This window comes from Scyliorhinus torazame, chromosome 12, assembly GCF_047496885.1.
Source record: "Scyliorhinus torazame isolate Kashiwa2021f chromosome 12, sScyTor2.1, whole genome shotgun sequence".
NCBI classification, from domain to species: domain Eukaryota; kingdom Metazoa; phylum Chordata; class Chondrichthyes; order Carcharhiniformes; family Scyliorhinidae; genus Scyliorhinus; species Scyliorhinus torazame.
The window spans coordinates 223036221-223049094 of record NC_092718.1 but is presented as its reverse complement, the minus strand read 5'-3'; the positions used below and the strand labels follow the sequence as shown (position 1 = coordinate 223049094).

Genomic DNA, 12874 nt, shown 5'->3' with positions numbered 1-12874 from the left:
GTGAAGCAGCAGTGCTAACCACTGTGCTACCGTGCCGCCTGTGGGTTTGTTGTAAATGGTAAAAATGTTGAAAGTTTGTGAAATAAAAATACTTTTTTTTTAAAAATGGAGAGTGAAGTAGTGATTCTGAGACTAGGATCCTGAATCTTAATAAAGGAAACTACAATGATATGAGGCGTTGGATATGATGGATTGGAGAACATTACTTAAAGGGATGACAGTGGCTAGGCAATGGCAAACATGCAAGGAGCGCATGGGGGAACTGCAACAATTGTTTATTCCTGTCTGGCGGAAAAGTAAAACGGGAAAGGTGGCCAATCCATTGCTTACAAGGGAAATTAGGGATAGTATTCGATCCAAGGAAGGAACATACAAATTGGCCAAGAAAAACAACAGGTCTGAGGATCGGGAGCAGTTCAGAATTCAGCAATAATGGACCAAGGGATTGATTAAGAAAGGGTAAATTGAGTACGAGAGTAAGATTGCAGGGAACATAAAAACTGACTACAGTTTCTATAGGTACGTGAAGAGAAAAAGATTGCTGGCGGCAAATGTAGGTCCCTTGCAATCAGAAACAAGGGGGTTTATAAGGGGACAAAGAAATGACTGAACAACTAAATACATACTTTGGTTGGGTCTTCACAAATGAGGACGCAAATCAGATACCAGAAATGTTGGGGAACGCAGGATTTAGAGAGAGGGAGGAGCTGTAGGAAATCAGTATTAGTAGAGAAATAGTGTTGGGGAAATTAATGGGACTGAAGGCTGATACATCCCAGAGTACTTCAGGAAGTGGTTTTCGCAAACGGGGACCAGATGGAACAGCACTCGTGGGGGACTCCCAGGGGATCGGAGGCCCCCAGGTGCTTGCCCTCTGGGCAGGATGATACTCTGGCACTGCTTGGCACCCTGGCAGTGCAACCTGGGTGCCAGCCTGGCACTGCTAGCTGGCACGGGCACTGTCAGGGTATTGGGTTGGCACTGCCAAGGTGCCACACTGACATTTTCCATATCGGGCAGGAGGTGCCCTGCGCAAGTATTGGGAGGTGCCGGGGGGGACCCTCATAGCGAGTTGGAGGGGGAGGGGCATCGGGGTTTGGGTTGGGCCTCCAGAGATCTCAGCGACACAGAGTTCTGGTGAGTGGTGCTCCTCAGAGAGAAAACGGGGCTATGCGCGGCCTTGGCCGCACCTTCCCCATTGAGGCCCCCGATCTACCCGGGCACATTAAATAGCGGGTTGTTTCTTGGTGCTGTGAGCGTCAGGAAACACGCAGCTACATGCGCTCGCTATGGGACTTTGTTCCCATTTAATTAAATCGTGTCCTGTATATTTTCAAGAAGCAGTTAGATATAGCACTTAGGGGATCAAAGGATATGGGGAGAAAGCAGGATTGGACTATTGAGTTGGGTGATCATAATGAATGGCGGAGCAGGGACGGCACGGTGGCGCAGTGGTTAGCACTGCTGCCTCGCAGCACCAAGGACCCGGGTTCGATCCCGGCTCTGGGTCACTGTCCGTGTGGAGTTTGCACATTCTCCCTGTGTCTGCGTGGGTTTCACCCCCACAACCCAAAGATGTGCAGGGTAGGTGGATTGGCCACGCTAAATTGCCCCTTAATTGGAAAAAGAAAATAATTGGATATTCTAAACTTATTTTTTAAATGAATGGCGAAGCAGGCATGAAGGGCTGAATGGCCTCCTTTGCTCCTATTTTGTTTGTTTCTATGTGTTTATCCAGATTCCCTTAAACAGTTCTATAATATTCACTCAACCACTCCCTGTGGGAGTGTGTTCCACATTTTCACCCTTCTCTGGGTAAATCTGTTTCTCCTGAGTTCCCTTTGGGGTTTATTAGTGTCTGTCGCATATTTATGATCCCTAGTTCTGGTCTCCCCCATAAAAGTGACAACATCATTTTTATGTTGACCCACTCAAACCCTTTTTTATAATTTCAATCAGATCACCGCTCACTTTTCTTGAGAAAAGTGTTTCAGCCAGTTCAGTGCTTGCTCATCGTTGTCCCTCATGCAGGTGCCATGACTATCTCTGATTCAAGGATAATCGGATATTCAAGCACAAGGGAGTTCACACTGAGCCTGATCCGCCTCACTCAACATTCCCATGTCTACACTATCCAACCAGGGATTCCTGGATATTGGAAGAGAGTGGTGAAGCGGGCTGATGCTCCAATCTAAACATTTCTGTTAGAATTGAGCTCACAGCACAGATTGGGATGGATATTATTTCACCTTGCTCCCACTGACCGTAAGCTGGCCTGATCAATAATTTACCAACCTGAGACATGATGGGACGGGGAGTGCCATCTTAATTTAGCTAAAAGCTGACACGCGGACAATCTCGTAACTGGTTACTTACCGAGGCCTGGTACCTCGCAATCTGCATGGTGATGTTGGTTAGCCCAACCTCCTTTTTTACTGGTGGATGTCGTGACTTCAACTCCTGCAGCGCGACCTTAGAAAGGAAACAATACAGCAATATGAACGTGATCCTCTCTTCAAACATCCAACAGCATCTAACTCTGGAATAGCTTCTCTCAATATCTGCTATCCAAGAACATCTCCCCATAATATCTGCCATCCATCAACCTATAACTGCGATATCTTTCAGCACCAAACTACCCTGCAAGCTCAGAAGACCCTCAATAAGCCATCAAACTCCGCTAAAGACACCATTGTGCAGACATTTCACTGAGCAAACTCTAACCCAGCACATTGTAAGAATAAGATACTCCATTTCATGATGGGCAGTCACTGATGGAGAAAGAAGATCTGCAGCTGAACAACTAATGGATGTCTCTTGGGATTTCCTAACCTCCCTGGGGGTCTTTGATTCCATTGATGCTGGCTACCATCCAGCACCTTGTCCCAAGTGGCCATTCGTAACTCACAAGACTAGATGGGTCAATGTCCCAGCCGAGACTGTCCATGGAAAATGATGACCTCCCCAGGGATCGTACCCAAACCTGAGGTCAACATCTGCAGTGAGTAAGTTAAAAAACGGTCAAACTGGATTGGTTTTTCAATAATAATAATACTAAAAATCTTTATTATTGTCACAAGTAGGTTTACATGAACACTGCAATGAAGTTACTGTGAAAATCCAGTAATATAGACCATCACTTCCTTGATAAAGTTAAAACCGTACCTGCGGGTCATACAGGAGCAGGCTGTGACTGGGTGGCTTCAGATCTGGTTTGGATTTAAATTTGCTCTTCACTCTCTTCATTTTACCTTTTCCTGATTTCTGAGTTACTTTCGCCTGGCTTTAAGGGAAGAGAAGATTCATTAAAGTATTTTGAACACCTTTGAAAGTGCCTCCCCTGCCTTTTCTTGGGCTGCTTCCTTGTCAGTGTGGAGTCAGGAGATTGCAGTTAGGACTGGGAGCTACTGTATTCTAACTATCAACATTTACAAACATACTCCAACATCAAACAATCCCCACACAATTGCCCGACAGAAAAACACCAAAATCTAAACAAGCACACCTCCATCCCCCAACAGTGCAAATGAAAACCTTAGCTCACTCAGCTCTGCCACTGGTCCCAAATCAATACAGAAGGCATTACAAACAGCTTCCACAAAACGAGAAACATTTTTTAAAAGGACAGAAACAAAAGAAGAAAAAAACCCATGAACGTTGCAGCAAAGTTCAAAAGTTCTCAGTCCAGCACCAGTCCTTTCCTTTTCACGAAGTCCAGCGCATCCTCAGGCGACTCAAAATAAAAGTGCTGTTCTTCGTACGCGACCCAGAGACGGGCCGGGTACAACAGTCCGAACTTCACTTTTTTCTTAAAAAGGATCAACCTAATCTGGTTGAAGCCTGCTCTTCTCCTGGCCACCTCCACACTCAGGTCTTGGTAGACCCGCAGGATACTATTGTCCCACTTACACCTCCGTGTCTGCTTGGCCCACTGTAGAATGCGCTCCTTATTCAAGTACCTGTGGAATCTCACCACTATTGCCCTTGGGGGGGGGGGGGGGGTCTCCAGTTCACGGCTTCCTCGTGAGTGCTCTGTGAGCCCTGTCCACCTCCAAGGGTCGGGAGAATGCCCCACCCCCCAGCAGCTTCTCAAACATATCTGCGATGTATGCCCCAGCGTCCGCTCCTTCAGACCCCTCCGGGAGCCCAACGATTCTCAAGTTCTGCTACCGGGACCTATTCTCTAGGTCCTCCACCTTCTCCAGGAGCTTCTTCTGCTGGTCTCTCAGCATCCCCACCTCCAACTCCACCGCAGTTTGATGTTCCTCCTGCTCAGCCAGTGCCTTCTCCACCTTCTGGATCACCTGACCGTGGGCGTCCAATCCAAGCTCCAGCCATGCCGTCTCCCGCTGCAGCTTCAGCCCAAGCCTTCTCTGTCTTTCTGTTTCTGCCTTTACGAGCACTTCTAGTCCTTCGCTCCATGCACCGATGTGGGAATTCAGTACACAATTGCCTCTGTCTTCAGTTTTACAGTTCAAGTCCGGTAGAAAATCGGGGAAAAAGGTCCAAAAGTCTGACCCGAGCAGGAGCCACCAAATGTGCGACTTACTCCTTCATAGCCGCCACCGGAAGCTCCTAACTTTCTACATTTAACCATCTGCTGATGAAAATCCCATACATCCTTTTGTGAATTTTGAACCAGACTCCGACTCGGCACCAAGCTCATGATGTACAGAGCAGTAGTGATATCCGCCCTCCTGTACGGCTCAGAGATGTGGATTATATACGGCAGACACCTCAAAAACCAGGCGAGGTACTGCCAATGCTGCCTCCACAAGATCCGACAAATCCATTGGCAGGATAGGCCCACTGTCAGTGTTCTCACTCAGACCAACATCCCCAGCATCGAAGCATTGGCCATGCTCGATCAGCCCCGCTGGACGGGCCACATTGTCTGCATGCCTGACACAAGACACCTGAAACAGGTGCTCTACTCAGAGCTTCGATTACGTGTGTTGAATGATAGAAATTACATATTTTATATTTGTTATGTTAGAAAGCAGGGGTGGGCGGCACGATGGTGCAGTGGCTAGCACTGCTGCCTCACGGCGTCCAGGACCCAGGTTCGATCCTGGCCCAGGTCGCTGTCTGTATGGAGTTTGCACATTCTCCCCTTGTCTGCGTGGGTCTCACCCCCACAACCCAAAGATGTGCAGGGTAGGTGGATTGACCATGCTTAATTGGCCCTTGATTGGAAAAAAGAATTTGGGCATTTTAAATTTATTTTCAAAAATGTTAGAATGCATAAAGCCAGTTTGGCTGCTAAAACTGCGATTAAAGGGTTATAAAAGTGAGGTTATCACTGATTTTCACCACTTGTTTACAGATAGTGGGATATTGTTTTGGAGGATGTCTGGGGCGTAGGTAATTTATGCGAATTGTGTTTTGGCCCTGGCGAACCAGGTCATGGGACATCTTGTGGAAGGAGACAAGAATGGCTCATGCTTAGGGTAGAGAAATGGGCTGGATTCTCCGCACCCCGACGCCCAAATCGTGGCTGGTGCCAGGGCAGAGAATCCATTTCCCCACACGGAATCGGGACAGGCGCCGGTTCCCTGATTCTGCGGGCCCCGAAAAGTGGCGTACTCTGCGGCCATTACTGGAGACCCACCCCGCCATTCTCTGACCGGCCGAAGCCCCAATGGCGTGGACCACCCATGGTCCTGGCGGTCGGGAAACTAGCATGGCAGCTGCGTACTCAGTCCGCGGATACCCTGGTCGGGGGCAGGCCGATCAGAGCGCAGGGGGGCCTTACACGCGGGTGGGCAATGTTTGGGAGGTCAGTCGGGCGCGCGGCCGATCGGGGGTGTCTATTTTTAATGTCCAACTCCGCGGCCTGAGCCCACCATGGAGCATGGCGTGGTCACTGGAGGCCGCCACCATGTGCATTCGCGGCCCCGGATCAGGAAGTGCGGGTCCAGTTTTTCTGGCGTGAAAGTCCACAGTTTTTATGACGGCGTGGGGATATAGTCCCAAAAGCAGAAAATCCAGTCCAGTGTATTTAAGCAGAAGAGCCAGGTCTGTCTGTAGTTTCAGTTTGTCATTGGATTTTAAGTTGAACAGAAGTGTCTTGAGTTCGCTCCTGAAAGGGTGTCTCCAAGGTCTGTGCACAGCGAAAAGCAAGTATACTTTATTTATGTCTTTGCACTATATTGGTTTGCTTAATTGGCTGAATTGGAATATAGATAGTTGCAGGTGCAGGGAGCAAGTTTAAGTTTTTCCTTGTAGTTAAGAGCTGTTTTAACCGTTAACTGTAGAGCTATTAATTAGTTGTTAATGTGATTGATTCTGTGTTTAAATTAAAGTTTGTTTTAACATAAAAGAGATACCTATTGGTCAGTGTTATCACTCTTGTCACCTTTCCTCACAGTTTTGCAAATTGCAAATAGTTGGGTTCTCATCCAGGATCCGAAAAACAGCCAGTGAACCTCGGGAGGGCAGAGGAAACACTGCAAGGGCACCTTCAAAGCCTCCTTCAGGAAGTGCCCACTGACACCTGGGAATCCCTGGCCCGAGACCACTCAAAGTGGAGGGAGAACATCCAGAAAAGAGTTGGAACACCTCAAATCTCATTCCCAAGAGCAAGCTGAAGCCGTTCGTCGACAACCAAAGGAGGTTGTGGCAACCTGGGCACGTTCCTCTGACCACCCTTTGTCCCACCTAAGACAGAGACTGTAGGTCGTGCGTTGCACTCCTCTGTCACCCGAGAATTTCTGTTTAGTCTGGAAGCAAGTCCTCCTCGACTCTGAGGGACTGCCTTAGAAGAATCATAGAACCCCAACAGTGCAGAGGAGGCCATTTGGCCCATCGAGTCTGCACTGACCTTCTGAAAGAGCACCCTACCTAGGCCAACGTATCCATATAACCCCATCTAACTTGCGCACTAAGGGGCAATTGATCATGGCCAATCCAACTAACCTACACCTCTTTGGATTGAAGGTTGCTAAGAAAGCCTATGGAATTCTCTCCTTCATTGGCAGAGGTATAGAATATAAAGTAAGTATATAATGTTAGAATTGTATAGGATGCTGGTGAGGCCACAACTGGAGTACTGTGTGCCGTTCTGGTCACGTTACAGGAAGGACATTATTGCAGAGGAGGTATACAAGAAATTTGCCAGGGCTGGAAAAGTGTCGCTACGAGGAGAGATTGGATAGGCTGGGATTATTTTCCTTGGAACAAAGAAAGCTGAGAGGTGACTTAATTGAGGTGAACAAAATTATGAGGGGAAGAGATAGAGTGGACAGGTTAAAATTGTTTCCCTTGGTGGAGAATTCTAGAACCAGGGGACATAGATTCAAGATAATAGAAGGTGTAAAGGGGACACGAGGAAAAACATTTTTACTTAGAGGGTAGTTAGAGTCTGGAATTCGCTGCCCGAGTTGGTGGTGGAGGCAGAGACCCGAAACTCTTTAAAAAGTACCTGGATCTGCAACTTTAGTGCTGTAAGCTACAGGGCTGTGGACTGGGTGCAGGAAGGTGGGATTAGAAAGGACACCTGGGGGTCCTCAGGCTGGGGACAAGATGGGCCGAATGGCCTCCTTCTGTGCTATAATTTTTCTATGATTCGATGACTTTGGGAGGAAGCTGGAGCACCCGGACGAAACCCACGCAGACACGGGGAGACTGTGCAAACTCCACAGTCACCCAAAGTCAGAATTGAACCCGGGGCCCTGGAGCAGCGAGGCAGGAGTGCTAACCACTGTGCCACCAAGCCGCCTATTGTCACCTCCAGACTCAATTATTACAATACTGTCCTGGCTGGCGTCCCACTTTCCCCATTCTAAATGAAAGGTGTTCGATCTGAAGCGTTAACTCTGTTTCTCCCTTCCAGATCCTGCCTCTGACCGTAGGCGTTTCCAGCATTTTCTATTCTTACTCCACACTCTGAATTTCAGCTGATCCCAAGCTCTGCTGCACATAACCCCTGTTCACTGCTGTGCCTGCTGACCTACCCTGCCCCTGTTCACTGCTGTGCTTGCTGACCTACCCTGCCCCTGTTCACTGCTGCGCTTGCTGACCTACCCTGCCCCTGTTCACTGCTGTGCTTGCTGACCTACCCTGCCCCTGTTCACTGCTGTGCTTGCTGACCTACCCTGCCCCTGTTCACTGCTGCGCTTGCTGACCTACCCTGCCCCTGTTCACTGCTGTGCTTGCTGACCTACCCTGCCCCTGTTCACTGCTGTGCTTGCTGACCTACCCTGCCCCAGTTCACTGCTGCGCTTGCTGACCTACCCTGCCCCTGTTCACTGCTGTGCTTGCTGACCTACCCTGCCCCTGTTCACTGCTGTGCTTGCTGACCTACCCTGCCCCTGTTCACTGCTGCGCTTGCTGACCTACCCTGCCCCTGTTCACTGCTGTGCTTGCTGACCTACCCTGCCCCTGTTCACTGCTGTGCTTGCTGACCTACCCTGCCCCTGTTCACTGCTGCGCTTGCTGACCTACCCTGCCCCTGTTCACTGCTGTGCTTGCTGACCTACCCTGCCCCTGTTCACTGCTGTGCTTGCTGACCTACCCTGCCCCTGTTCACTGCTGTGCTTGCTGACCTACCCTGCCCCTGTTCACTGCTGTGCTTGCTGACCTACCCTGCCCCTGTTCACTGCTGTGCTTGCTGACCTACCCTGCCCCTGTTCACTGCTGTGCTTGCTGACCTACCCTGCCCCTGTTCACTGCTGTGCTTGCTGACCTACCCTGTCTCTGTTCACTGCTGCGCTTGCTCACCTACCCTGCCCCTGTTCACTGCTGTGCTTGCTGACCTACCCTGTCTCTGTTCACTGCTGTGCTTGCTGACCTACCCTGCCCCTGTTCACTGCTGTGCTTGCTGACCTACCCTGTCTCTGTTCACTGCTGTGCTTGGTGACCTACCCTGCCCTTGTTCACTGCTGTGCTTGCTGACCTACCCTGGCCCTGTTCACTGCTGTGCTTGCTGACCTACCCTGCCCCTGTTCACTGCTGTGCTTGCTGACCTACCCTGTCTCTGTTCACTGCTGTGCTTGCTGACCTACCCTGCCCCTGTTCACTGCTGTGCTTGCTGACCTACCCTGCCCCTGTTCACTGCTGTGCTTGCTGACCTACCCTGTCTCTGTTCACTGCTGTGGTTGCTGACCTACCCTGTCTCTGTTCACTGCTGTGCTTGCTGACCTACCCTGCCCCTGTTCACTGCTGTGCTTGCTGACCTACCCTGTCTCTGTTCACTGCTGCTCTTTCTGACCTACCCTGCCCCTGTTCACTGCTGTGCTTGCTGACCTACCCTGCCCCTGTTCACTGCTGTGCTTGCTGACCTACCCTGTCTCTGTTCACTGCTGTGCTTGCTGACCTACCCTGCCCCTGTTCACTGCTGTGCTTGCTGACCTACCCTGTCTCTGTTCACTGCTGTACTTGCTGACCTACCCTGCCCCTGTTCACTGCTGTGCTTGCTGACCTACCCTGTCTCTGTTCACTGCTGTGCTTGCTGACCTACCCTGCCCCTGTTCACTGCTGTGCGTGCTGACCTACCCTGCCCCTGTTCACTGCTGTGCTTGCTGACCTACCCTGCCCCTGTTCACTGCTGTGCTTGCTGACCTACCCTGCCCCTGTTCACTGCTGTGCTTGCTGACCTACCCTGTCTCTGTTCACTGCTGTGCTTGCTGACCTACCCTGCCCCTGTTCACTGCTGTGCTTGCTGACCTACCCTGCCCCTGTTTACTGCTGCGCTTGTTGACCTACCCTGCCCCTGTTTACTGCTGTGCTTGCTGACCTACCCTGTCTCTGTTCACTGCTGTGCTTGCTGACCTACCCTGTCTCTGTTCACTGCTGCGCTTGCTGACCTACCCTGCCCCTGTTCACTGCTGTGCTTGCTGACCTACCCTGTCTCTGTTCACTGCTGCGCTTGCTGACCTACCCTGCCCCTGTTCACTGCTGTGCTTGCTGACCTACCCTGTCTCTGTTCACTGCTGTGCTTGCTGACCTACCCTGCCCCTGTTCACTGCTGTGCTTGCTGACCTACCCTGTCTCTGTTCACTGCTGTGCTTGCTGACCTACCCTGTCTCTGTTCACTGCTGCGCTTGTTGACCTACCCTGCCCCTGTTCACTGCTGTGCTTGCTGACCTACCTGTCTCTGTTCACTGCTGTGCTTGCTGACCTACCCTGCCCCTGTTCACTGCTGTGCTTGCTGACCTACCCTGTCTCTGATCACTGCTGTGCTTGCTGACCTACCCTGTCTCTGTTCACTGCTGTGCTTGCTGACCTAGCCTGCCCTTGTTCGCTGCTGTGCTTGCTGACCTACCCTGGCCCTGTTCACAGCTGTGCTTGCTGACCTACCCTGGCCCTGTTCACTGCTGTGCTTGCTGACCTACCCTGCCCCTGTTCACTGCTGTGCTTGCTGACCTACCCTGTCTCTGTTCACTGCTGCTCTTGCTGACCTACCCTGCCCCTGTTCACTGCTGTGCTTGCTGACCTACCCTGTCTCTGTTCACTGCTGTGCTTGCTGACCTACCCTGCCCCTGTTCACTGCTGTGCTTGCTGACCTACCCTGTCTCTGTTCACTGCTGTGCTTGCTGACCTACCCTGCCCCTGTTCACTGCTGTGCTTGCTGACCTACCCTGTCTCTGTTCACTGCTGTGCTTGCTGACCTACCCTGCCCCTGTTCACTGCTGTGCTTGCTGACCTACCCTGTCTCTGTTCACTGCTGTGCTTGCTGACCTACCCTGCCCCTGTTCACTGCTGTGCTTGCTGACCTACCCTGTCTCTGTTCACTGCTGTGCTTGCTGACCTACCCTGCCCCTGTTCACTGCTGTGCTTGCTGACCTACCCTGCCCCTGTTCACTGCTGTGCTTGCTGACCTACCCTGCCCCTGTTCACTGCTGTGCTTGCTGACCTACCCTGCCCCTGTTCACTGCTGTGCTTGCTGACCTACCCTGTCTCTCAGGCCACCAGTGCCGTTTTCAATTCTCATGCTTGTTTTCAAATTTGGACATTCTGAATTCTTCCACTGTGTATACGAACAGCCGCCGGAATGTGGCAACTAGGGACTTTTCACAGTAATTTCACAGCAGTGTTAATGTAAGCCTACACATGACAATAAAGATTATTATAAAGATTATTATAAATCACCTGCATATCTCAGTAACCTCTTCCAACTGTGCAATCACCAGGGATTTCTGGACCCCTCCAATTCTCACTCCCTAAATTTAATCCCTTAACCTCTCTCCTCCTTTAGGACTGTCCTTAAAATCTCCCTCTTTCACCACGTTTTTGGTCATCTGATTTAATTTGATTTATTGTCACATGTACCAAAGTACAGTGAAAAGTATTTTTCTGCTGCCGAGGGAACGTACACAGTACGTACATAGTAGACAAAGAGAATAATCAACAGAGAACATTGACAAATGGTACATCGACAAACAGTGATTGGTTACAGTGCGTACAAGGGGCCACACAAAGCAAATACATGAGCAAGAGCAGCATAGGGCGTCGTGAATAGTGTTCTTACAGGGAACAGATCAGTCCGAGGGGGAATCGTTGAGGAGTCTTGTAGCTGTGGGGAAAAGCTGTTCCTATGTCTGTCATAATTTGTTTTGGAACAGTGTACAGATGGATGTGGGGGTCCTTGCTCATGAATCGCAAAAAGTTAGCAAAAGGTACAATAAGTAACTAGCAAAGTAATAGAATGTTATTATTTATTGCAAGTGGAATTGATTACAAGAGTAGGGAGGTTTTACCTCAATTATACAGGGCATTGCTAGGACCATATCTGGAGTATTGTGTATAATATTGTTCTCCCGCATTGGAAGCAGTTCAGAGGAGGATTACTGGACTTAGTACCTGGAATGGGTGGGTTGTCGTATGAGGAGGGGTTGGACAGGCTAAACTTGTATCTGCTGAGTTTTGAATATTAAGAGGCGATTTGATTTGAAATTTATAAGATCCTGAGGTGACTTAACGGTGGATGTGGAGAGAATGTTTCATCTTACGGGCAGCACAGTAGCATGGTGGTTAGCACAATTGCTTCACAGCTCCAGGGTCCTAGGTTCGATTCCCGGCTTGGGTCACTGTCTGTGCGGAGTCTGCACATCCTCCCTGTGTGTGCGTGGGTTTCCTCCGGGTGCTCCGGTTTCCTCCCACAGCCCAAAGATGTGCAGGTTAGGTGGATTGGCCATGATAAATTGCCCTTAGTGTCCAAAATTGCCCTTAGTGTTGGGTGGGATTACTGGATTACGGGGATAGGGTGGAGGTGTTGACCTTGGGTAGGGGGCTCTTTCCAAGAGCCGGTGCAGACCCGATGGGCCGAATGGCCTCCTTCTGCGCTGTAAATTCTATGATTGTGGGAGAATCTAGGTCTAGGGGTCACTGTTTAAAAATAAGGGGTCACTCAAGACAAGTGATTAGGGGGGGAAATCTCTGAAGGTTGTGAGCCTTTGGAACTCTTCTTCAAAAGGCTTGGAGGCAGACTGTTTGAATATTTTTAAAGCGAGGCACATGGATTCTTGATGAACCACTTCAACTGCTTTGTCGAATCAGGTGCTGAGAGAACAGCTGTAGTAGTTAGAACATAGAACATTACAGCGCAGTACAGGCCCTTCGGCCCTCGATGTTGCGCCGACCTGTGAAACCACTCTAAAGCCCGTCTACACTATTCCCTTACCGTCCATATGTCTATCGAATGACCATTTGAATGCCCTTAGTGTTGGCGAGTCCACTACTGTTGCAGGCAGGGCATTCCACCACCTTACTACTCTCTGATTAAAGAACCTACCTCTGACATCTGTCCTATATCTATCTCCCCTCAATTTAAAGCTATGTCCCCTCGTGCTAGCCATCTCCATCCGAGGAAAAAGGCTCTCACTGTCCCCCCTATCCAATCCTCTGATCATCTTGTATGTCTCAATTAAGTCAC

General features: G+C 50.0%; 1 protein-coding gene across 1 annotated transcript in view; it reads right to left on the bottom strand.

Moving 5' to 3' along the window:
- Positions 1-12874, bottom strand: part of LOC140387021 (uncharacterized) — a 53083-nt gene that overhangs the window by 11668 nt on the left and 28541 nt on the right. Inside the window, exons 2-3 of the mRNA XM_072469999.1 lie at positions 3166-3283; positions 2377-2472 (exon numbers count right to left, since the gene is read on the bottom strand). Coding sequence (XP_072326100.1) covers positions 2377-2472; positions 3166-3283 — 214 coding nt within the window. The remainder of the gene's footprint in view (positions 1-2376; positions 2473-3165; positions 3284-12874) is intronic.